Below are 27,500 nucleotides of genomic sequence, written 5' to 3' on the forward strand. Positions count from 1 at the left end.
CTGTTTGCTTGGGGGTTCAAATACTTATTTTCTGCATCAAATGCAAATAAAGTCATAAATGTTATAAAATGCAGTTTTCTGAATTTTTTTGTTGATATTCTGTTTCTCACTGGTAAAATACACCTACCATTACAATTCTAGATCACACATTTCTTTGCAAGTGGCCAAACTTGCGAAATCGGTAGGGGTTAAAATACTTATTTTCCCCACTGTACAAATGCACACACACACACACACAAACACACACATCAACTCAGATGTGTTTACACAGAGCAAGTTCAAGATGGCCGCTCCTCTTATCTATAAGAACGTGGCTGCTTGACATTTTTACCCTTCAGCAGTGGGTCATTCACACTCTCCTCGTCTGCCCAACTGTGTTACTTTATCCCTCTCCTCATCCATCCATTCATCCATCCATGTGACTCTCTCTCTCTCACTGTCTTCCTGTCTGTTTAACCACTCACTTCTCTAACTACCTATCTATCTATCCATCCATCCATCCATCCATCCATCTATCTAGCTCCTCCACCATCTGTGCTGGTCCCCCCTGAAGATGTTGGTCTCCCCATCCATCCATCCATCCATCTACCCCTCTGGCTCTCCCTCTCTATCTCTCCCTCCCCCTCTCTCTCTCAATTCAATTTAATTCAATTCAATTCAATTCAATTATATTATATTTTACTTGTAAAGCGCCATAACAATACAATTGCCTCTAGGCGCTTAACAGAGCCCAGAGCCTAAACCCCCATAGTGCATGCACAATGGCAACAGTGGCAAGGAAAAACTCCCTGTTAGGTAGGAAGAAACCTTAGGCAGAACCATGGCACATAAGGGGGGACCCATCTGCTTGAGGTCGGCCGGGTGGAGACAGGAAGGTGGGAAGGGGGGAAGGGGGAGGGTTGTGTGGCAGAAGGGGAAAGGAAGCAACAGGGGTTATACACAGCAATGCAGTGGCGGTGGGTGCGATTGGCCGATGGTTTCTCCAGGTAGACCAAATGGAGAGACTACAGCAGCGTCCCATAGCGGAGATAGTCTTGATTAGTAGGGAAAGAAAAGGGAAAGAAAAGGAAGAAAGTGAGTGGGTAGAGTTCAGCTGTCCATGTGCGTAGATGCGGAGTGGTGGGGGTAAGGAGCAATAATTCCACTTCCATCAGCGATTGGAGCATGCTATAAGGGAGAGAGAACATTTATGTAAGTAGACATCATTTTCAGAAACAGATAGGGAGATACATTTGGGTAGTAGATTTAACAGTAGGCAATATGGCTATTTTATCAGTGTTATTATAGGCATAAGCAATATGATATGGAAGGAGAGAGAGAGAGAAAGAGAAAGGGAGAAGATATGTTTAGTAATGCTGGCGTTTGTTATTTAGTTTGGTAGTGTACTTATGGAGATATCAGTCGAAAGTTTTCTTTTTTAGTTCTGGTGAGTGAGGACAGCTGCATGTCACACCCGAGATCTGTTATAGCACTCTTTCACAGTGCAACAAACACTGCCTGCAACTTGCAACCTGCACACACACCTCTCTCCTCCTATGACCTCCAACTCCTGGACCACCTATGCTGGTCAACCCTGAAGATTCCTGACTCTATCCACCCACACATTCATCCCTCTATCCACCCACACATTCATCCCTCCACTCACCAATTCATCCCTCCACCCATTCATCCCTCTCAGGGGCGGACTGGGACAAAAAATCGGCCCGGGCATTTTGAACCAGACCGGCCCACTAAATTCGATAACACACCTTTTCAGTCTTTTTGGTCTCTCGAATGTCTACACCAACCAGGCTTTTAGCTAGCAGGGCGTCTGCCCTATAGTCTACTAAAAAAAAAGAAGAAATGGGACGCCCTACTTTTAGGCAGGACGGCCTAAAGACGCCCTATTTTTCTCCCGTTTTACCTGTTAACATGGAAATGGAGCCCTAGTGACTAGTGACTGTTTTAACGGCAGAGATAGTGACACACACAAACTCTGAATTTAGTCTTTGCATTTTACCCATCCAGGGTAGTGAAGCACACAGTGAGGCACACAGTGAAGCACACTAACCCGGAGCAGTGAGCTTCAGCGGTGCCTTCAGCGGCGCCTGGGGAGCAGTGATCGGGGTTAGGAGCCTTGCTCAAGGGCACCTCAGCCGTGGATGTGGGCATGGGAGAGCAGTGCTCTACCACTTCCCCCGCCCACATTTTTCCTACTGGTCGGGGATCGAACCGGCCACCCTCCGGTTACCAGCCTGAAACCCTAACCAGTAGGCCACAGCTGCCCCAACTTCGCTGAATGTGATCAAAATTCACCTTTTCAGTCGCTTCAGTGCTTAGCGAAGTCTAGAATCATACATATGCCCTGCCAATTAGAAAAATAGCATTGCTGAATTCCCGCTACAACAACGTTACATCATGATTCCAACGAAACATTGATTCACGGGCTCGCAGAAGCTACAGAAGACAGCTGTCTCACCGCACGTCACTGAACCTACTACTTTATGAGTTCAACAAGAGTTTGTGTGTTAAGGTGGTGGTCTTAATTAATCTAAATTCAATACAATACAATACAATATACATCATACACTTTGAAGCTTTGTTTAGAATACGGAGGTCTAAGATCGGTCGATATTTTCCGTCCTTATTTGGAAACCAGAAAATAGCAACTGAAGAACCTCCTGTTCTCGTCTCCGAGAGGTAGCCTACAGACCGTATTGCTCCCTTTCCTAGAAGGGAGTCTATTTCCTCCTGTAGGAAACGCGCTTAATGAGGTGGCACTAGCGTATAACGGGCGCAGCGTATAACGGGCTATCATAATTCGGTATCTGGACAAATTGGCATATTTTCGGAATACCAGGGTTTGGGAATACTGGGCTTTCGGAACATTGACATGGCACCGCGCACCAATAGGCTAACGGGCTAGCCCACCACTCAAACACACAACATAGAGTGTAGGCTAACGGCTGGCTGTTTCAGAGTAGAGTAGGCTGAGGGCTAGCAACAGCTACAGACTTGTCTTGTATTTACAATGCAAACGAACTTGGCCATAGAACATAGGTCCTAAGTCAAACATATTTTAGAGACGTTTTAATTCATGATCAGTAAGCCTACCGTAGGTCGTTGTATCGTATCTCCCTGGCTGTCGCCACCAGCATCAATGTCATCCACGGGAGCTGATGACGGCCCTGCCGTGGCAAACATTTCCGATATTTTGGCACATTTGGCAGCGTTGGCTTGAAGAGCAAGCCTCTTCTTATCTTGCAGTTTCTCCGCACCCCTTCTTCGCTTTTTCTCCATTTTGGACTGGAGTATTCTAACGAAACGTGCGTTTCTGTGCATCGACCAAGCTAAAGGTAGAAGGTGTTTGGTGATATGATTGGACGAGCCCCAAGTCACTAAAGAAGACAGCCAATGGGCCGCAGACTAGCGTGCGCGTGTCAAGCATGTCAAGGCCATGGGCCACGCGGAGTTTGTTTACCGTACTAATGCATTATGTAGGCAGGTCCAAATCGAAAGGGGTTGGTGTTGGGTCAGCCCAGGGGATGTGATTGGGCCAGCCCAGTGTCAATAGGGCCGCTCATGAACTACTTTCGTGGGCCAGCCGGTCAGACCATTATATGGGAAAAAATAAATAAATAAAAAATTCGGGACTATCGGCCCATATTGCAGGTCGGCCCAGCGGGCAAACGCCTGGTATGCCCGATGGCCAGTCCGTCCCTGATCCCTCTATCCACCCATTCATCCCTGTTTCCCTCTGCCTCTCCTTCCCCTGCCCAGACTGTGACCCTCAGCTCCTCCACCATCTGTGCTGGTCCCCACTGAAGATGTTCACTGAGCACGGCATGGAGACGGCCATCGCCTGCTGGGAGTGGGTCCTGGCCGCTCGCGATGGAATGGAAGTGCCGGTAAAATTACAACCATGTAGCATTACAGCTAACCATCAATATATCACACTGCAACTGTGATATATCAGCTCATTCCTGCAATTCATCACTTTATGCCTTCACTAACCCTGTAGGTTGCTGGTAGGATTCTAACCATGTAACATTACAGCTAACCCATAATATATTACTTTGCACTTACTCTACCCCATACCCTATGCTAGCATTTATATACAATATATATTATTGCCACCACGACATGTTTCTCTATGCCTACTCTTCTTATTCCTGTAACAGTAACCCTATGAGCACAGTGCATCCCCACCCTTCCTATCTCCACCCGGCCGACCTTAGGCAGATGGGTCCCCCTTATGTGCCGTTGTTCTGCTTAAGGTTCCTTCCTGACTACAGGGAGTGTTTCCTTGCCCCTGCTGCCATTGTGCTTTCACTAAGGGGTCCAGGCTCTGGGCTCTGTAAAGCGCTTTGAGACAATTGTATTGTAATGACGCTATATAAAGGGGTGCACATAACTTTTTCAGTGAGTTACTCAGGTGAGTACCAGGTGATGGTTTTTGGTACTCACCCCACATGTAGCGTGATCTCAAAAAGTGCAGTCTTCCTCACTGTCCTCTTCAGTGTCGCCCCCACTATCTTCTGCTTCAGCTTCCTGCATGGTAGATGATGAAGATGCTGCAGATGCACCTCCCTGTCCTTGGTTGAGCCTCCGATTAGCTGTCTCCATCCACAGGTCAACAGCTTGCTGTGGGACAAATGTCTCTGTGGTCTGCTTTGACAGGTGAATGTGCATCAGGGCTGAGAGGCGAGCATGTGACAGACGAGATCTGTACTTGGTACTGTTGAGATGTGAGAATCCCCTCTCACAAGTCACAAGTCTCGCCATGTCGAAGGATCAAATACTAAGAAATGATTTCCTTCTGAAACCTAATGGATGTGGTCTTCAAAATGTTGCCAATGTCAAGCATGTTTGACAGAAAGCACTGAAAACGCTCTGTGCAGATATGCTGCAAGTCACTGTTATCACTCGTAACCAGTTGCATTTTAATGGCTGGCATCAGTCTGGATATTTATATTCAGTGTTTCATGCCTCCATGCAGGCCATCTGATATTATGAAACTTACCCAGTTTGACAAAGGAGATCCCATTTTCTTCACACAGCTTCTTCAGTGAAGCAGTTTTTATTGCGCCACCTTTTTGTAAATAAAACTGCAGCAGCTTGACCATAGAGCGATTAAATGTCTCACGGTAAGGAACGTTGTGATCAGCTGATTTTGCACAATTCTCTTCAAAGTCCGTCGGTTATGGCCTGCGCGGTTCGGTCAGCACCCAGTTCAATTAGTCAGATAAAGTCCGAGGTAAATTCTCCGTAGCTGGACACAGACACAATGTAAACAATTTCCTGCTCAGTTTTTGTGATGTCCTCAGATCCATCAAAAAGCAGCCCCCAAAATTCAGCAGCCTGCAACTTGGCTCGCAAGTCCCTGCTGATGGTGCGAGCAATGCTCTGAATTATCCGGGTGCCCCTTTCACGTGAATGATATGCACCTCGGACATTTAATCCTAGCCACTTCATTAAAGGAATATCCTCAGAATATGAAGACATGGGACGTGCGTGTTTAGCTTTATGGAAGGCGAGGAGAAAAATATTTAACAGAGCTTTCTGCTGCTCTTCATTCACTTTGTTTCGCCATCTGCTAAGAGGGCGACTGGACAGTTCTTCTTGGCTAGCTTGTTTATTAGCTATGGCTTGCGCCACATTCGTGTGGTCCTTGCTCTTCTCATATTTATCAAATAAAGGATGGTTGAAATTACTTGAGCCTTTATAAAACGCAACTGTTTTGTCGGCTAGATGTGGATGTGACCGGCAAATTTGACACCACATTTCATTAGCTTCAAGCCACTGCACATCTTGGAGCCACTTTTCCGAAAAAAGTCTTATTTTCTTCTTCTCTGGCTCGACTTGGCGTTCTTTGTACACTGCATGAAATGTGGGGTTTACGACCGTGGTAAAGTTGGTTGGTTGGATAGGTTACATGACCAAAAAGCTATTGAAGTTTCAAACTTTCATAAATTCACTGAAAATAGTGTGAGGTGAAAATGAAAAAACTAAAGGCTGTGCAACATGTATACATAGTCAATGAACACTCTGAAACTAATTTGAGGATGATAAGTCACATGACCAAAAAGCTATTGAAGTTTCAAATTTTCAAAAATTCACTGAAAATAGTGTGAGGTGAAAATGAAAAAACTAAAGGCTGTGCAACATGTATACATAGTCAATGAACACTCTGAAACTAATTTGAGGATGATAAGTCACATGACCAAAAAGCTATTGAAGTTTCAGACTTTCATAAATTCACTGAAAATAGTGTGAAGTGAAAATGAAAAAACTAAAGGCTGTGCAATGTGTATGCATACATTTTGAACAGTTCAACATAATTTTTATGTTTTTAGTTCATGTTGTTGAAAAGCTATTGACTTTTTAAATTTTAAATGTGTAATTTGTTGATGGTCCCTAAACATACGGGTGTCCGAATGTCTGTTGAATATCCAACTTCCAACCAACTTTACCACGGTGGATTTACGACCCTGTGTATTGCCGTAGAAGCCCACATTGGTGTGAAAGCCTCTGTAGAATTACATGCCAGAAACGAATCTCAAGAACATTAAGGTGAAATAATAATAGATAAGTTAGGAACCATACACATAGCACATAGCCTAAGTTAAAACTTTTAAACACATACCACCGTAAACATGTGAGATAATTCGACGAGAGATATTGAAAGACAGCTAACTCACTGCTTCGTCAAATAAGACAGATCAACTATATATATATATCTGGAAACCACTTACAGATTCCGATTAGCTACATTTTCCGCTGGATGGAAAGGTTTTATCTTTCCCCATCCCACACATGCTAAGCCATTTCTAGCATAACCTGCAATCTACCGTGGAAAATAGAAGCCAGGCGATTTTTTTTATCAGTTCTCACCACAAAACGACGCCTCATCTTTGCTCCTTGAATGTTGATATGTAATGGTATGGTGTTATTGAAACTTACTACGTGTAAAAAAGACTAGAAATTGAACGTTTATTATTCGAGTCTCAAGCCTCTAATGTTGCCTCGGGCGCCTTTAAGTGAACATAATTAAAACTTCACATAAGTCCACTAAACAATTCTCACTAAAACTAACTATAACTAGATCAGAAGCTCCAGTAACAGAAGAGAAATACCCCAGAGGAGGGGGGAATGATAAACCAGTGAGTTGCTCGCACCGACTAGAGGACATCTGTACCGGCAAGGTGGCTCAGTGGCTAGAGCACAGCACCAGAAACCTGAACGCAGGTTCGAAACTCGCGAAGCTTGCGTAAGATTTCAAAATCTACCTGAAAAGACACAGGTTAGATATTCACGAGTGGCAAACATGTCCCAAGTTGCGAAATGACTATCTCAATATCAGAGTAAGCCTTCGGGTTTTGTCAGTTGAAAGCTGACCAATAGACAGAATCTCATTCCGTCTCATCACAAGACGTTTTAATTCAATTCCTTGTCGTTTTCAACCAATGGCTGCAGCAGGGTGTGTGTGGCTAGACTGCTGACAGTCAATATGCTAATAAGAGCATTTTGCACCTCTGTCAGCGGGAGGTGAGAAAGCTAAACACATCGCCCCCCCTCCCCTCGCAGGTTCCTTCCCGGGAAATTCTGTTTGTATGCGTTAGACGGATATTTCGGGGGAATAACCACCATCGACCAGGAATGGTGATCATTCGCGGCTGTATCACAGCGTGCACGGGCCCGATAATTTTGGTTTTTGTGCAGTGGTAGGTGGTGAAACGCCAAAGAAGCTGCTTAATGTTTGTTGTTTTTTGGACATCGCTGACAGTAGTTGACAAGCTCTCAAGCAGCATGTGTGTTAGATGAGATCAGTACGCAAAGGCGGGTAGTAACTCAAGTGGCATTACGCATTCTTGATTTTTGCCGCCATGCGTACCTGCGTACTAGTTATGTGCACCCCTGTATATAAATAAAATTGAAATGAATTGAATATATCACACTGCAGCCTTAATATATCACACTGTCCCCTCAATATATCACACTGCAGCTTTAATATATCAGATTATGACAGCATTTTCCAGCACATGTATGGCAGCACTTATTTTCGCTTGTGTGATATTGAGTGCGTCTGCCTCTCTCCGTGTGTGTGTGTGTGTGTGTGTGTGTGTGTGTGTGTGTGTAGCTCATGCGTGAGATGGTAGGTGCCTGGCAGATGACCGTGGAACAGAGGATGGGTTTGTTCTCGGAGGCGGAGCCTGAGGCCGACCCTCTGGCCGCCTCAGAGGAGAGCCAGCCTGTGCCCCGCCCACCTGAGGTCACGCCCCACTGCCTCTGGATTCAGGTCAGATTACCCACAATGCCTCTGGGCTTTCAAAGGCCAAAGCTTAATAAACCGTAAACTAATTATGCCAACACCTGAACTCGTTCTAGATTGGTGTCTATGTCTGTGTCTGTGTCTGTGTCTGTGTCTGTGTCTGTGTCTGTGTCTGTGTCTGTGTCTGTGTCTGTGTCTGTGTCTCTCTGTGTGTCTGTGTCTGTCTGTGTCTGTGTCTGTGTTTGGATGTGTATTTTTATGGATGTGTGTGTATGTGTGTCTGTGAACCTGCATGTCCATTCATGTGCATGTGTATGAACCTACGTGTGTGTGTGTTTGTGAGTAGTTTCTCGTGCAGAGGTTTGAGATTGCGAAGTACTGCAGTGCTGATCAAGTGGAGATGTTCATCAGCCTCCTGCAGAGGGCGCTGTCACTCAGTGTAGGGGGAGCCAGGAGTAGCCTCAACCGCCACGTTGCTGCTATAGGGCCCCGCTTCAGGTACACTGACACACACACACACACACACACACACACACACACACACACACACACACACACACACACACACACACACTCACTCACACACTCACATGAACCTGCTTACACACTGACACACACACACACACACTCACAGTTATACATGCACACAGACAGGGGCGCCTGCAGATTTTTTTTTTGAGGTACGTACAGAGCCACCAACGCCCCCCCCCCCCCCCCCCCCCCCCCCCCCCCCCTCAAAAAAAACAAACACGCACATTAACACTCACGCCCAGATAATGGGTTACAGCCAAAACGTATTGCCCTTATAATTTAAGTTAATTCTCCTTCTGCATATTGTTTTAGTACTTTTTCACTGTCGATTTCCAAATCTGTGTGAATATTCATGAGAACAAGTCCGGTCAGTCATCGTACTTCTATATGTCTTAAGATTGTACTGAATGACCGCTTGTTTAAACGGGCATTGTCAACAAGACGCAATGAATGTTTGGGTAGAAATTTGCCGAACTTTCCAGGGCTTGACAAAGCTCACTGCGATTTGGCTGTAACTCATTTAGCTGCTTCCACAGATCCAGCTCTGCATACTCAACGGCCATTAGTTGTCCGTACTCCGATTTTATTTCCTGCCATACATTGTCGGCAGTGACATGCCGTGAGGTTCGCAGCTGGTGCGGCACAGAAACCGGAAGTGATTACGTCATTCCGATTGCTAGTTGTTTTAAAAAAATTGAAATGTATATACATCATACATGTATATATGCTTATGGTTTAAAAATTGTCATCTCACCAGAACTGAAAAAACGTTATGTTTTATTGTCTAATACTATTCGTTTTAAGCGATCATTTTTTTTATTGTAGTTATGCGGCTCAATAGTTATTAAGATATAAGATATTAATAGTTACAAGGTAGCATATGTAGCCCTCCCACCAATGATATGGCTCATTTCATTTTGTCTAGGGAAAATATGGGTGGGATGCTAATTTAAATTACCTTTTACACAACTCGGACACTTGAATTCGCAGTTTAGAAAAAAAACAATTACATATTTATTTACACAACGTATTAACAAGCAAACAGTTAAACACCGCAGACATAGCACACAATACCGAAATGTTCTACTGACCGGTATAATTTAAAGTTGGTGCATTTCGTTGGAGCTCTTAACCGTCAATTTGAGGTGAAACCAAAGTAATCCACTCTGTTGTGTACAGTTCAGTAGAAATCCGTTGTCCTTTTCATGAATATGTCCCGTTGGGAAACTTGAAACACTCCACTGCAAATGTCAATACCTTCTGTCCCGTCGTTTGAAGCAAACATTTTAGCTCCGCCATTGGTCTCCCATTATTAATCATTTCACGTTTGGACTGCAAGTCCAGTTTTGAACTGCTTCAGCTTAGCAATACAAGCAAGTGTAGAAGAAGACCGACTTTTAGAACCAAAATATACTCGACAATTGCGCTCTCGCTCGCCTCCCTTCTTGAAGCAGTGGTACTGTTTGCCTCACTAAACAATATTTTTCAATGCGTTTTGATCTCAACTCAAAGGTTCTACGCTTGGGCACGCATGCGTTAAACCCAGTTTGGAGTGATTGCGCAATCTTTAGTGCGGCACTGGCTCAGCTGCCCATAGACAGCAATGCATCTGCCTCCCTTGACGGCACGTGCATGTTCATTGGCTGATCACTGTCACTGGGAACCGGAAATGCACAAATTCAGCGATTTTGATAATAAAAATGCTCGAAATGATCGAAATCATGCAGAAATGACACTCGTAACACAGATAACTAGAGAAATATGAATATTTATTTTATAATACATAAATATATATTATTATTATTTTTATTTTTTTTTTATATATTTTTTTTTTTAACTTTTCAAAATGACAGGTGAGGCTCTGCCTCCCCTGCCTCCTATGACTGCACGTCCCTGATTGTCGGATAAGGAGGAGGGGCGTAAGATACTGAAGCAAACCCTGAATATGCTGATCATAAAGTCAAATGACTAGGCCTACCGCAATTTTTGCACGGCCCTCTGTCTGCAGTTTCCTTATTGTAATATGCGTTCATAATATTGAATTACAGTGGCAATGCATGCGTCGTGCTGGGAACAGCGTGTGTCAGAAAACTTTTGTAAGCGTTTGTTTGTGCTTTAATCACTATTCGTTTGTTTGTGCCTTGTGCACTTGCCAGGCTCAGCGCATAATTTCAGACTCTTTCTCTTTTTCTTCTTCTCGCGTGGCAGAAGGTACGCACAGAGCGTACGGCTGCAGGCGCCACTGCACACAGACATATGCAAACATGCACTCACATGGATATAGACACACAAACACACACACGCTCTTATTCACATTTAGGTTGTGTGTGTGTGTGTGTTTTAGGCTCCTGACTCTAGGCCTTACTCTGCTCCATGCTGATGTTGTCACCAATGCCACCATTCGCAACGTCCTGAGAGAGAAGATCTACTCCACAGCCTTCGACTACTTCAGGTATAACCCAGGCGCGTGCGCATAACACACAAACACACAAACACAAACACACAAACAAAGATGTATGCAGATACGCACACTTCAGATGGAAGGTTGGTAGCGAGGTTGGATTTCAGTCTGGTGTCAGCTATGTGCAATGACATTAGTTTACGCTGATTTGGATGGTCTTTTAGTGTCTTTAGACTCTGTCATGTGGATAGTCTGCAGTGAGGTTAACCTCGTCCTGGTGGCAGTTATAGTCATTGGTGTTTAGTGATGTGTTAATAAGCACGCTAAAGTTGAAGAATGGACTGGAGGACGAAGTCATGTTTCTGGAGGTTTATGCTTGATAGCAGAACGCAATGGCATTTATACATTCAGTCAGGTCACAGTACAGAAGGGGGGGGGGGAGCCACACCCTTTAGGTGAGAAGAGGGGGGGGGGGGGTACAGTGAGGGGTTCACCTCTGGGGGGATGGGGTTGATGCCAGGACACAAGGACTCTAGCAGGAAGAGGGGGGAGGAGGGGGTCACATGTAATTTGCATTTGGACCTCAGTGAGAGACAAACAAAGTACACATTTAGAGTAAGTTGCAGATACAGAGCAAGCAGTAAATGTCTTACTATAATAATAACAATAATTCCAGTTCCATCAGTCCCCCATTTGAGCATATATATGCTCACACAATAACAACCAGGCAACAGCCAATCAGGGCAGGAAACATCGAAATATGTTACAGATAGGGATGATACAAATTAACAGTGGAATATCTATTTTGCAGTTTCATCAGTAGTTATCTTGTAAACATCCAGAGCCCATATGCAGAGTCCTTCTGCCATGTATTCTGGGTGGGTAGTCTCTACCATGGCAAGAAGTGCTGAATCAGGAACACCAAGCACGTGGATGGCCAGTTGATGAGTTCAGGTTTCCATTGTGGTCACAGGGTTGTCAATAGTCCTTTTGTTTAGGCTGAGTGTGTGTATCTCTGAGGAGAGCTGGACAGTCCATGACCTCAGCCGGAGCCAAAAACGCCCCGGGACACAGGGAGGTGTTAGATAAGGTGTGTTGATGGCTGCAGATGGGCAGGGGAGGGGTTATCTTCTCCTCGGAATTGAAGTGAATTGGGTGATCTCAGGGTCCTGAAATTCTTGGCTTCGGGTACTTATCAAGTCTCACATGAGAAACCAACAACAGCATGAGGTGTTTGGAGAACATTCAAGCATTTGCATTTGACTGTGATATGGGGGAGGGGGAGGGGTGTTTGGTAAAGGAACTGCAAGACTACTTCACGAGTGAAGGCACACGGCATGGTAAAATAAAATGGAAGGTTGGAACAAACAAAATAGCACAAGACTATGACAAAATAAAATAAAAAGGAATACAGGAAACAAAATAGCACAAGACTTTGACAAAATAAAATAAAAAGGAATACAGGTGGGACAAACAAAAGACAACATAAAATAGTGCAGATAAGTCACAACAAGCCTTCAAATCCCCTGTATGATAGCTTGGATGCTATCACCTTTGAAAAGTAAATACAGGTCAAAGCAAGGCATTGTCAGACTTAAATCATACCAGACAAAACAGTCAAAAGTCATTTTCCAGACAATAAACAAAATAGTCAAAAGTCGGTGGTAACAAGTATGTCATGGTATATTTTCACTCAGTCGGTGAGTGGAATTGAGTCGTGCAAGTCCATTCATTCATCGGCTGGCCAGCCCACACAAACACACACACGCGCGTGTGCGCGCGTGCAGTTGTTCGCTCAGGACACGCGTTGACTGACTCGCGGGGAAACAAAGACAAGAGAAGTTAATAACCTGGTTGCAATATGTATGCATCACACAACACAGAGAGTTAGCAGATGTCTGCCTCCTTAACATTCACTGGCGTGATTTGACTTTCGGACAGCGAACTCATTTGTTTTTATTTAAAAGGGGCATTCCTATTGTGGGCCCAGCTAATGTGTCTATACATTTACGTATGTTTTTCCGAAAAGGCATCTTATTTCCATGTACCTTAAACATACACAGCAAGGATGAAGGCTTTGTTAAAGGTCTTCACTCCTGCTTACTGGCAAAAGTTTGATAAATTTAGACAATGGGCCAGATAGTGCTGTTTGAGTATGCGCAGTCGCTGCTGATCGGCAAAGTTGCCCATTTAACAAGAAAAGACAACACAGATTGATGCACATAGGCTTACACAATGAACATAAAACATGCGACAGACAAACATATAGCACGCTGAAACAAACCAACCGAAACTGACTCGTCCTGGTCCTTATAATGAATAGTATAAGTCAATTGTAGCGAACGGGACTTTTTCTATGTGCAGAGTTGTAAATAGAGCTCACTTAAAAACACATCCGAACAGGTCCACCTAGCTACCCCCACAAGAGCACCCCGATGGTAGACTTACTCCAAGCTTGTACAGCGCTACAAGCCTGGACCACCGACGTGTGATTCTCTCAGACCCAACGTTAGTCTACAACGTTGGTATCCCGAGAATTTTTATAAATGTTATATCATTTTAACCAGTCTTTTATCCTTTAGGACTAGGCTTCCATCCCTTACACAATTCGCCATAGTGCCGGATATCAGTGCCTAAGAGATACCATGACCAATTGACCAATCTAGTAACAGACAGCAAGTACAATAAAAGCCGGTCTCGCACACCGTAAGCTTTCTCTACTGTCCCAACTCTTAAACAGTTCTGCACATAGAATGAGCGTGTCATTGCATTTGGACCTCAGTGAGAGACAGACAGAGTACACATTTAGAGTAAGTTGCAGATACAGAGCAAGCAGTAAATGTCTTATTATAATAATAACAATAATTCCAGTTCCATCAGATGGATACATGAGTCATTTGGATAGTCTGTTTGGATCTGACTCCTACAGTGGGGAAAATACGTATTTGAACCCCTTGAGATTTCACAAGCTTGGCCACTTGCAAATTGTATACACCTACCATTACAATTATAGATCACACATTTCTTTGCAAGTGGCCAAACTTGCGAAGTCGGCAGGGGTTCAAATACTTATTTTCCCCACTGTACATCATGTGGATGGTCTCTCCCCCCAGTGTGAGCCCACGCTTCCCCACCCAGACTGAGAAACGCCTGCGGGAGGACATCAGCATCATGACCAAGTTCTATGCCAGCCTGCTCTCTGACAAGAAGTACCTCACAGCCAATCAGCTGGTCCCACCAGGTACACGCCCCCTACTCCTGCTTCCTCACCTGAGAATGTTGACCTTTCACCTTTTAACTCCAGCTTTCCAGCTTCTAACCTGAGACCCCTTCACTGTCTTCATGTGGATTATTTTGATTATGATGATGATGAAGATGATTCTTATGATAGTGTCATTTCAGTCGTCTGTGATGCTAATAATGATGGCGATGGAAATGGTGTGTGTGTGTGTGTCTTTGTGTGTGTTTGTGTGTATGTCGTCCCTCAGGAGATAGGTGTGAACAGTCTCTCTGTGATAGCATTGATGATAATGATGATGATGATGATGATGATGATGATGATGATGATGATGATGATGATATGTTGATGATAAAGCTGGCGTTTGTGTGGGTGTGTGTCGTCCCTCAGTAACAGTCTCTCTGTGATAGCATTGATGGTGATGATGATGATAAAGATGGTGGTGTGTGTGTGTGTGTGTGTGTGTGTGTGTGTGTGTGTGTGTGTGTGTGTGTGTGTGTGTGTGTGTGTGTGTGTGTGTGTGTGTGTGGCAGACCCTCAGGAGATGAGTGTGAACAGCCTGTCAGTGATGGCAGTGACCGACTCCCGCAGTAGTCTAGATGCAGCGATGGGCTCAAGACAGCCAGCCAATCAGGGCTGGATCAACACCTACCCTCTCTCCAGTGGTCTCTCCACCATATCAAAGAAATCAGGTAACATAAATGCACACACTCACCCACACACACACACACACATATACACACACACTACACACACACACACACTTACACACACACACACACACACACACACACACACACACAAACACAAACACAAATGCACACACTCATGCACACACACACATACACACACACACGCGCACAAATGCACATGCACACACGTCACACACACTCACACATGCACAAATGCACATGCACGCACACGCGCACGCACATCAGATATCCAGTTTTAAATGATAGTTTATAAAGGATGGATGTGATAGTCAGCTCTTGTTTGTATGTCTCACTCTGTCTTTTAGGTCTGTCCAAGAAGAGCAACAGGGGGACCCTGCTGCACAAATACTACATGAAACGCAGAACACTGCTTCTGGCCTTACTGGTACGAAGCTCTTCATGAAGGGAACACCACCACCATGTTTCCTCTTTCTCTTGACAACCTTACAGAAGTCCTTTTGACAACCCTATATAAGTCCCCTTGACAACCCTATATAAGTCCCCTTGACAACCTTACAGAAGTCACCTTGACAACCTTACAGAAGTCACCTTGACAATCTTACAGAAGTCCCCTTGACAACCTTACAGAAGTCCCCATGGCAACCTAACTGAAGCCCCCACATTCGTCCAGGCTTAATGCTTTATATTTAAGTTGTGGTAGCCCTGCTGGTATAAAGCTCCTCATGAAGGGAACACCACCATGTTGCCTCCTAAGACTGAGACCTGCAAGCAGCTTAATTGGTTCAACTTTGTTTTTTGAGCTTGGTTGTGGTTGAGGTTGAGGTGCAAAGCAGACCAGTAGATGGCCAGAATGCCAAAGGAGATCCTGACTCCTCATCCAATATACTTTTTTTTTTCCAGTGATGCCTTATGATTTATTAGGAATGTGTATTAACTGGACTTTAAGACTGTAAGTTTATTGTTTTTAGTGGAGAAAAAATATGCATTTTCCTCTAAAGGTGATGAATCTATTCTTCTGTCTTTGACCGTGTGGTTCTCCCATCTCTCTCCACACCAGGCCAGTGAGATAGAGCGCCTCACCACCTGGTATAACCCGCTGTCCACCCAGGAGCTGGTGATCTCTGCGGAGCCGTCCGTGGAGACCAGCATCGCCAACTGGAGGTCCAAGTACCTCAGCTTGAGCGAGAAGCAGTGGAAGGACCACGTCAACCTGTCCTGGAGCATCTCCCCGTACCTGGCCTTGCAGCTCCCCGCCAGGTGACCACCTACAGAAGGGCCCCTTGACAACCTAACTGAGGTTCCCTTGACAGCCTAACAGAGGTTCCCTTGACAACCAAGCAGACGTTCCCTTGACAACCTAATAGAGGTTCCCTTGACAACCTAACAGAGGTTCCCTTGACAACCTAAGAGCAGCGCTGTTTGTGCTGAGTTACACAGAAAAGATGTTTAGAATAGTCGCTGCTAGCGTACAAAAACACGTTTGGTGGACACCGGCCCCTAATCATCCTGACCATCCAGCGATCCATCAGGTCCAAATCTACCTGATCTGGGCCCCAAACTGGGCCAGCACAGTACTCACTAGGTCAGGTGGTTTGAAGGGTATTCTCTGATATACCTACTGTCATCAGTTACACTGCAAAGGTGATTCCCTCTTCTGGGCTATTATCTGTACAGACCCAGGTCCAGGTATATCATACTGGCAGAAGAGGACAGTAACTCAGGACAGATCAGGCATCTCCACCTGACAGTGTCTGCTGTATTCTGTTGAAGAAGACAGTAACTCAGGACAGATCAGGCATCTCCACCTGTGTCTGCTGTATTCTGTTGAAGAAGACAGTAACTCAGGACAGATCAGGCATCTCCACCTGACAGTGTCTGCTGTATTCTGTTGGAGGATTCTGGGGGAATTTCTTGATAGAAGGAACTATAATCAGTTGTGTGAAAAGTTCACTTCCCCTTAAGTTTTTTTGGGAGGTTCCATTTATTAATGAAAATTATGATAAAATAATATAATATATGTATTGAAACTAAATGAAATACAAAGTGTAATATATAATAACTACTGTTGGATTGTATGTGCTCGTTCGAATCCCTCTGTAGGTTTAAAAACACAGATGTGATCGCCTTAGAGGTGACTCGACTGGTGCGCTTGGACCCTGGGGCAGTTAGTGATGTTCCTGAGGCTGTTAAGGTGATGACCACACACACACACACACACACACTCACACACACACACACACACACACACACACACACACATGATCACACACACACACACACACACACACATGCATGAGCACACACACACACACACACACGCAGACACACGCTTGGACCCTGGACCAGTTAGTGATGTTCCTGAGGCTGTTAAGGTGATGACCACCCACACACACACAGACACACACACACAGACACACACACACAGACACACACACACACACACACACACACACACAGACACCAAACATTTTTAATGCATTATTGTTTCTATGTTGTATTTGTGTTTGTTTCTGTTCTGTTTTTTGTGTATTTCTATTATATTGTGCTTCATTGTGTGTGTGTTTTTGTGTGCATTGTATTGTAGTGATATAGTGTATGTGTTTGTGTTTGTGTGTGCATTGCATTGCAGTGATATACTGCATGTGTTTGTGTTGTGTAACTTCCTGTCCGTATGCCTCAGTTCCTGGTGACGTGGCACACGATCGATGCTGATTCGCCAGAGCTGAGTCACATCCTGTGCTGGGCGGCAGCGGACCCTCCCACCGGCCTCTCCTACTTCTCCAGCATGTACCCACCCCACCCCCTCACTGCCCAGTACGCCGTCAGAGTGCTGCGCTCCTTTCCACCGGTACACACACACACACACACACACACACACACACATAGACACACACACACACACACACACACACACATAGAGACACACACACACACACACACACACACATAGAGACACACCACACACACACACACACACAGACACACACAAACACACACACACACACACACACACAAACACACACACACACACAGACAAAGGCACACACACACACACACACACACACACACACACACACACACACACACACACACACACACACACACACACACACACACACACACAGAGACACAGGCACACACATTTAAATTATTTATTTGAATCCACCAATCGAAGGATTAAAACATTTCTCAGAGGTTGAATACAGCTTAGTGACTCATGGGTACAAGAAACATCTCTTACGCCAAACAGTAAGACTACCTATAACTAGGGTTAGTACCGAGAACCGGTACCAATATTAGGCCGCAAGGTGAAGCACGAAAAGTCCTTTAGAAAATGAATCCCGTTCCACTCACTGGCATCTACACAATCTTTAGCTTATAAAAAAGATCGAGTCGTGGTTAGTTACCCAAAAAAAGTTTGTCGCTGAAATTCCAGTTGATTGTCTATATGGCTTTGTTTTATGCAGAACTATAGTCTTCAGAGCGTAATAAGATTTTTGTCGGGAGCCGTGCCACGGTTCGACACGTGATCATGCTACACCAATGAGAAGGCTGCTTTTTGACAACAGAATGGCAAAATGGCGGCTCCCATGCGGTTAAAAACAACGTTAACGATAGAGGAAAACACTCGAACATCCTCAAAAGTGGGCTAAATTAATTCTAATTAGTGCTGTATACATAGCCGCGTCCAAGAAGAACAATGAGGCAAATATACGATAATGTTATTATTATGTTAAGTCATTTAGATCAAGTTTGACATACATGGAAATACACATTACTGACGATCTTACATGGACTGTGAACACCCAGCACACCGAAGAAATCAAGGCAAAGACTGTACTTCCTACGTCAGCTGAGGTGATCTTAACTGTGAGAAATCATAGGCTTAGATGATACACAAACAATTCCATGCAACATTGTAAGAATGTCATGAGTATTTCTTAGAAATCACAAAGAAATGAGGACATCGTCTGACAGATGAACAAAGACAAGAATTATGACTCTGGATGTCACTTCCACCAGCTCCAAAGGTGATCCTTGAGCTGGTTCGCTGCCCCTGCAAAAACTATGTTTGCCTGCGAGTTTAACTAACTTTGACACTATGGATTTAAGAAAATGGGCAAAAACTTAAGGTGGCAACAACCACACACACACTCCACATACAAACACACACACCCCACATACAGTAGGCTACACACACATTTCACTCCACATCGACACATACACACGCACACACACACTCACAGGTGTGATTTCATTCACAACAATAAACCCTCATTCCCCTATAACATTACAGCTCCACTCCCAGATTCTCTCTCTCCCACACACACACACACACTTACAGAAATACAATAATCATCCCAACTTTAGAAATCCAGCGAGGGGGTTGACTTTTCCTCATTGATCTGGAGCACTCCCACCTAATTGTAAGCCCTGTCAGACCCTCGTTTGTAATTGTGATTAACATTAAATAAGGGTTAAATACATTATATCAATAAGACACAGCACAAAATACAGTAGTAATAAGGATGATAAGTGCAACGGCCCAGTGGTTGAGAAACACTGCACTAGGACATCAAGTCTGAAATGCCATCAGCGGTTGCACAGTGAAGAAAAGCCACGTAAATGCTTGAATTCTGAAGTCTGAAGTTTGCCCTTCTCAAATGCATATGTTGATACTCATGCCAATGTGGAAAAACTTCTAAACAAGCTGGGTCTTTAAAACGTCACCTGATAGTACATGGCAGGGAAGGTCCACATAAATGTATACAATATGTAAAGGCATTTTCACTGGCATTCATTTCATATGCAAAAACATACTATGTGGGAAAGCATTTACAAGGTCTTCAACTCTGTTTGTGTGTGTGTGTGTGTGTGTGGAAGAGAAGACTGGAGAGAAGCCTCGTGAAGGTGCCCAGTGTGTGCACACTCACACACATGCACATCCTCATATAGGCTGTAAGGTGAACCCTGTTTTCGTTTCAACCCGCTCCACTGTCTGGCATCTACAGATGTGGCAGTCATTGCTGTAAGTGTGCAGACAGATTTGCCATGCACTTTATATGTTTTCACAGGGACTGGCAACAGGACATGTGTCATTGACATTACCAAGGTGTCATCAGCTCTTGGAACCAGTGTGTGTTCAGCCTTGATCGGAATTCAAACATTTTCTGGGTGTGACTCCACAAGTGCCTTTTATGGCAAAGGAAAAAGAAAGACATTTTCTGTTGCATGTGAGAAAGATGAGTACCTAAAGGCTTTTAAAAGTTTAGGTACTAACTTTAACTTGGAGCAGTCAACATTTGCATTTCTTTGCCAGTATGTATGCCACTTATATGATCAGCCAGCTGCTGATAATGTAAATGAAGCTAGGTACAAGGCTTTCTGTATGACATCATCAGCCTTGCCAGAATTATCCATTCCCCCTACCACTGATGCCCTCCATCAGCACTGCAAAAGGGAAAACTACCAGGCTGCAATAATGAGGTCCTGTCTCAAACAAAATATAAGTGCTCCATCACCTGCTGGATATGGTTGGCAAATAGAGGATGTTTTATAGTCATTGTGTGTGTTCAGGATAAGGAATGCTTGAGGAAAGAAGCTCCTCCTCAGTCACTCTGTTCTGGTCTTGTAGCAGCAGAGAAGTTTGCCTGACCTCAGTGTGTTGAAAAGTCCATGGTCAGGATGTTAGGAATCCTTTACAATACCTTGGGCGCTGGTAGGTAAGTCTTTTCTTGTAGGTCTCCTGCAGAATATGGAGAGATGCTCTGATGATTCGGTGCTGCACTCACAGGCTGTACAGTTCCCATACCAAGTGATGCTGTCAGGACACACAGCTGATGGGTGCGGATGCTCTGAACTTCCTCAGCTGATGTAGGAAGTACAGTCTTTGCCTTGATTTCTTCGGTGTGCTGGGTGTTCACAGTCCATGTAAGATCATCAGTAATGTGTATTCCCATGTATGTCAAACTTGATGTAAATGACTTAACATAAAAATAACATTATCGTATATTTGCCTCATTGTTATTATTAGATGCGGCTATGTATACAGCACTAATTAGAATTAATTTAGCCCACTTTTGAGGATGTTCGGTGTTTTCCTCCTGTTTCTAACCACACGGGAGCCGCCATTTTTCCATTCTGTTGACAAATGCAGCCTTCTCATTGGTGTAGCATGATCACGTGTCGAACCGTGGCACGGCTCCCGACAAAAATCTTATTACGCTCTGAAGTCTCTAGTTCTGCATAAAACAAAGCCATATAGACAATCGACTGGAAAATCAGCGACAAACTTTTTTTTGGTAACTAACCACGACTCGTTCTTTTTTATAAGCTAAAGATTGTGTAGATGCCAGTGAGTGGAACGGGCTGAAACGAAAACCGTGTTCACCTTACGGCCTATATGGCACCGGTTCCAAACAACCGGTACCTACCCGGATCGAGATGTCACGCAGATTTCGGTGCTTCCTTTCGGTGCCTGAGCCGATTTAAATAAATAGCCGCAACAAATCATGCAGTTAAATCAACAAAAGTTACGTATAATGTTGTCTTATAAACAGGGTTAATTTCAGGCTGCAAACATGAAACACGGAGGCTGGTTCCAAAACAGTGGAAAACTAGGGACAGCTAACTAGTAGTACCGGTAGTGGCGTAAGTACGATATGAAATTTTTTGTATTTTGTTGCTAGGCACATTTCGTGGTCCATTTACAACGCTGTCCTGTGTTGCTCACGCTCATTGGTGTTTTCATAGCAACAATCTTATGACAGTCGGCTCAGGCACCGAAAGGAAGCACCGAAATCTGCGTGACATTTCGGTCCGGGTAGGTACCGGTTGTATAGGAAAAAGTGAAGAGCAGGCAGCATTTCACAGAGCAAGCACAAACAGAACTAGCCATTAACCTTTTAACAGAGAAAAATCGAAAGGTAAACTGGCAAAAGTGTTGCATTATTTAGCACAAAAAGATTCAAACATCACTATGTGCAGCAAATGCAACAAAACAACTGCGTGTGTAACGAGGGGAGAGAAGGCAAAAGTCAACGGCAGAACAGACAGACTGAAAAAAATAAACGGAGATGACCGCAAAACTTTTTTCTAGGCTCTTAAAGGGGCAGTACACATTTTCTCGTACTCAGTGTGTTCAGGTAACAAGTTTAACTATAAACAAGGTAGAAAAGATAGGTATAAACAAATCATAAAATGGTGAAATTTCATTAAATAAATGCAAACAAAATAATGCAATACAATTATGCTCATATTTTTGCAAAAGAAACAGTTAATATATTGTTCAATTTGAAGAAAAAAAATTGCCTTGGCAATGAAAAAGCCTTTCTTAAATGTCGTCAATCGTTGCTTTCTTGCTTTAAAAAAAAAAGTACCGGTTCAGGCACCGGTATCGGATAAAACCCAAACGATACCCATCCCTACCTATAACAGCTGATACAGAGCAGAACTTTACTAGTTGTTTGGATTGTCTCTAACTAAGTCCTGCCAGTCGTAGCCCACTGACCGAAAGCTTATGGACATGCCCCAGACTTCCAAATATCAATACTACCAGCTTACATGTATAGCCTAGGTCTCATCTTAGCAACAGTGGGCTGGTATTTGGTCAACTTGTCAAGGAAGGCTATGTCCATGTAGAGGTCATAGACACAGGCTACCTCAAGGACTACTACCTCCCTTTTAACCTTGTCCAAGAAAAAGACATCAGGGGTGTTAGGGATGTTGCAAAACACATCATCAGAGCTGTCAAACCAATCCGGTATTATACGGGAGTGTTCGTACAATGACACATTTGGGGGGAATACTCCATTAACAGTACTAGCAATGAGGTCGACAATGCGGTCTTGGCATGCAGTATAAAGTCCTTTGTACTTATTACAGCCATTCACAATATGAGCAATGGATTCAAAATGTTGGGTGGGATTGGAGTGCATTATGCAGTGTGGATGATGGTTGTTAGGGTACCACAATGCCAGATTGTACTTAGTACTTACACACACACACACCAGTGGTGGTCCGTCAGGGCCAGCAAGGCCTTCTCTGCTGGCCTAAACATCATCAGAAAATAAATGTAATAAAATACATTTAATTTAAATTTTCTTTTCATAAATATGTTTTCAATTATTCCCCATAGTCCATCCTCTTCATTTCATAGCTTCCAGCGTTGTTTATTTATGTTAGAGCTTTCATCCAATCATATTTCAGCTATCATGTGTTGCCAGGCTCCAAGAAATCTTCCCTGAGGCCTGCTAGCTCATAGATATCTTAGATAAAGGCTAGATAAGTTGCCCGCGTTGCTGGCCGACGGAGTCAAATGTCCGCACAATTCGGCCATTTTGAGACGGAATAGCTCACTCCCCCTTAACATTGTGTTGGTAGTGGTACTTTTTAAATAACCAGAACTTGCTCAATTTTCAACCGATTTTCAAACGGGTTGGTTTGTTATAAACGTAAGATATTTCTTATGGCACTACATGCTTATGAAGAATTATAAACATGGGTTTTCATATGAAAATAACATTGACAGGTCTCTGACAGGTCTCGTTTCAAGGGAGCGTTCAATAGAGCAGGCAGCTGCACAAAATTATGGCATCTTCATTGGCAATAAAGTCAGCAATTTCCTGTCGAAATCATAATGTAAGATGTTTAACAAACCAACCCGATTGGAAATCATGTGCAACTTCAGTTTTATTATGTGCAACTTAAGTTATATTGAAAAGAAAGAACAATTATGCCTCGCCAATTGATGTAAAATGACTGATACACAATAGCCATGATACACAATTAAGCTGCCCATTGCAACATGTTCAAGCATCCAGAATTATTACCAAGGTAATGACGATTGTAAATCAAGTCATTTGTAAATCCGTCAACATTTCCGCGAGATAAGAGCGTAAACGATTTTAAATGCTCCGGAAATATTAATAAAGTCTGTTGTACTCGACTATGTTAAAGGTACCGTATGCAACAATAGCTATTCGCTAAAGGTATGCTAGCAGCTAAAACTAACGAAATCTCTTGAAATGTGCTGACTTTGTCATTATGACAAACTAGTTACTCAACGACTGTCCTTACACAGTCAACAACATCAAGCAAGTGCAACACAAGACTAAGCAAGACGGCAAATAAGCTACTTACTAGATCGGCAGAAGGTAAACAAGTCAGGTCGGCGGGCATCGGCAGGTAAAACTACATAACGCAGTTATATGCCTGCTATGCCAATGGCAACGACGCGATTCTCCATATTAAATGTCATTGTAGCGCCCGAATTTTTTTTAAGCTGTTATTTTAAGGTTAAACTGCTTATCCTAACCCTAATCCTGAAGCATAATTGTTGCATACGGTGCCTTTAAATGCTCACTTATACTGCCTTTCTGTATAAATATGGTTCGAGAGCCATGGCGTCATAATGATGGTATTAAGAGGTGGATTCACTCAGTTTAACTGTCGTGTAGGACATCGCTGAAGGCCTAGTCGTGAAATGCACGGACCGCCACTGACACACACACACACACACACACACACACACACAGATACACATGCACACACACACACACACACATTCGGAGAGACACAGACACACACACCCACTCTTACAACACAGAGAGACACACACACAGACAAACAGAGACACAGGCACACACACACACACACTCTTACAGCGCACACACTCAGAGAGACACAGGCATACATACATACACACACACTCACTCTTACAACACACAGACACACTCACAGAGACTTCTGACCTTGGGCCTTTTTCACACAAACATTCCAGTACACACAAACTGAGTTGAGATCAAGATATCTTCACCATAGATGAGTAGCACAGTATAAAAACGGAGACTGGTTTGTTTGTTTATCATTTCCCAGGATGCCATCCTGTTCTACATCCCTCAGATTGTGCAGGCTCTCCGCTATGACAAGGTACAATCGGCATGACATCACATTACGTTGCATATTAGAATATCATATTTCATTTCTATGTACTACTTAAAAAATAAATGTCTGGGTCTCTCTAAGGCTGTGTCTCAATGCACATCAATCTGTGTGTATATATGTGCTTTCTATTTGCTATTTACGTTTGTGTGTGTGTGTGCGTGTGCGTGTGTCTGTGTCTCTGTGTTTGTGTGTGTGTGTGTGTGTGTGTTTGTGTGTGTGTAGATGGGCTATGTAAGAGAGTACATACTGTGGGCAGCACAGAAGTCTCAGCTGTTGGCTCACCAGTTCATCTGGAACATGAAGACCAACATCTTCCTAGATGAAGAGGGACATCAGAAAGACCGTAAGCATCATTATTGACACACACACACACACACACATTATCATTCTATTAAATATATACACAATAAAAATAGATATACTCCGATTAGCCTCAAATTTGCATATCTTGTAGACGATCAGTTAATGGTAACTGTATGTGTGTATGTGTGTGCGCGTGTTTTTGTGTGTGTGTGTGGGCGCGTGTCCGTACGTGTGTCTTCACAGCTGACATTGGGGAGCTGTTGGAGCAGCTGGTCGAGGAGATCACTGGCTCTCTCTCTGGTCCTGCCAAGGACTTCTACCAGCGCGAGTTTGACTTCTTCAGCAAGATCACCAATGTGTCAGCCACCATAAAGTACGGCCATTTTATCCAGATTTTCTGTTTAAACAGTTGAACTGCCTCTCTCCTCTTTACCAGATGGGCCTCTCCGCTTTATCCAGATGTGCCTCTCCTTTTTATCCAGATGTGCCTCTCTCCTCTCCCCTCTCGCTTGCCTTTCTGTTCTCTCCTCCCTCTCTACAGTGACATGCTGTTCACATGTGGATCTGGTTTCTGATCACATTTAGTTATTGTTTCTTTTTGAATTATTATTTTCTGTGAATTGGATTTCTGTTTGAGTTGATCATGTGTGTGATTGTGTGTGTTTGTGTGTGTGTGTGTGCGTGTTTGTATACAGCCGCGGAAAAAATTAAGAGACCACTTCAAAATGATCAGTTTCTCTGGTTTTACTATTTATTGGTATTTGTTAAAGTAAAATGTACATTTTTGTTTTATTCTATAACCTACTGGCAACATTCCTACCAAATTTCAAATAAAAATATTGTCATTTAGATCATTTATTTGCAGAAAAATGACAATTGGTCAAACTAGCAAAAAATATGCAGTGTCTTCAGATCTCGAATAATGCAAAGAAAACAAGCTCATATTCATTTTTAAACTACACAATACTAATGCTTTAACTTAGGAAGAGTTCAGAAATCAATATTTGGTGGAATAACCTTGATTTAAAATCACAACTTTCATGTGTCTTGGCATGCTCTCCACCAGTCTTTCACATTGCCGTTGGGTGACTTTATGCTACTCCTGGCGCAAGAATTCAAGCAGCTCGGCTTCTTTTCATGGCTTGTGACCATCCATCTTCCTCTTGATCACATTTCAGAGGTTTTTTATGGGATTCAGGTCTCGAAATTGGGCTGGCCATGACAGGGTCCGGATCTGGTGGTACTCCATCCACACCTTTACTGGCCTGGCTGTGTGGCATGGAGCATTGCCCTGCTGGAAAAAACACTTCTCAGAGTTGGTAAAAAATTGTCAGAGCAAAAGGAAGCAAGTTTTTATTCCGGGACAACGTTGTATTTTTCCTGGCTGAGGTTTGTAAAAGACCATAAGGATTGAACCAAAGCGGACTGGAGGGTCGTCTTGTTCGTCTTCTCTGATGAGTCCAATTTCACAGTAGGTGCAAGACTCTGTGGCTTGTAGGCCTCTCCAGGTCTCCGTCTAACCATCAGACGACCATGTGTTGGGCAAAGCTGAAAATTGGACTCCTCAGAGAAGACGAACTAGAAGACCCTCCAGTCCGCTTTGGTTCAATATCAGTACCACCAGATCAGGACCCTGTCATGGCCAGCCCAATTTGAGACCTGAATCCCATAAAAAAACCTCTGAAATGTGATCAAGAGGAAGATGGATGGTCACAAGCCATGAAAAGAAGCCGAGCTGCTTGAATTCTTGCGCCAGGAGTAGCATAAAGTCAACCAACGGCAATGTGAAAGACTGGTGGAGAGCATGCCAAGACACATGAAAGTTGTGATTTTAAATCAAGGTTATTCCACCAAATATTGATTTCTGAACTCTTCCTAAGTTAAAGCATTAGTATTGTGTAGTTTAAAAATGAATATGAGCTTGTTTTCTTTGCATTATTCGAGATCTGAAGACACTGCATATTTTTTGCTATTTTGACCAATTGTAATTTTTCTGCAAATAAATGATCTAAATGACAATATTTTTATTTGAAATTTGGTAGGAATGTTGCCAGTAGGTTATAGAATAAAACAAAAATGTACATTTTACTTTAACACATACCAATAAATAGTAAAACCAGAGAAACTGATCATTTTGAAGTGGTCTCTTAAATTTTT

General features: G+C 43.5%; 1 protein-coding gene across 1 annotated transcript in view; it reads left to right on the forward strand.

Annotated features, from left to right (window-relative positions):
- pi4kab (phosphatidylinositol 4-kinase, catalytic, alpha b) overlaps window positions 1–27,500 on the forward strand; it is a gene marked incomplete at its 3' end in the record, with an annotated part of 108,199 nt that overhangs the window by 73,079 nt on the left and 7,620 nt on the right. Inside the window, exons 31-43 of the mRNA XM_080851963.1 lie at window positions 3,760–3,887; window positions 8,120–8,278; window positions 8,598–8,749; window positions 11,127–11,234; window positions 14,297–14,424; window positions 14,955–15,113; window positions 15,440–15,519; window positions 16,153–16,352; window positions 17,196–17,286; window positions 17,776–17,943; window positions 24,972–25,025; window positions 25,263–25,383; window positions 25,587–25,716. Coding sequence (XP_080708089.1) covers window positions 3,760–3,887; window positions 8,120–8,278; window positions 8,598–8,749; window positions 11,127–11,234; window positions 14,297–14,424; window positions 14,955–15,113; window positions 15,440–15,519; window positions 16,153–16,352; window positions 17,196–17,286; window positions 17,776–17,943; window positions 24,972–25,025; window positions 25,263–25,383; window positions 25,587–25,716 — 1,678 coding nt within the window. The remainder of the gene's footprint in view (window positions 1–3,759; window positions 3,888–8,119; window positions 8,279–8,597; window positions 8,750–11,126; window positions 11,235–14,296; window positions 14,425–14,954; window positions 15,114–15,439; window positions 15,520–16,152; window positions 16,353–17,195; window positions 17,287–17,775; window positions 17,944–24,971; window positions 25,026–25,262; window positions 25,384–25,586; window positions 25,717–27,500) is intronic.

The sequence above is a fragment of the Sprattus sprattus genome (assembly GCF_963457725.1).
Source record: "Sprattus sprattus genome assembly, chromosome: 15".
Taxonomy (NCBI): domain Eukaryota; kingdom Metazoa; phylum Chordata; class Actinopteri; order Clupeiformes; family Clupeidae; genus Sprattus; species Sprattus sprattus.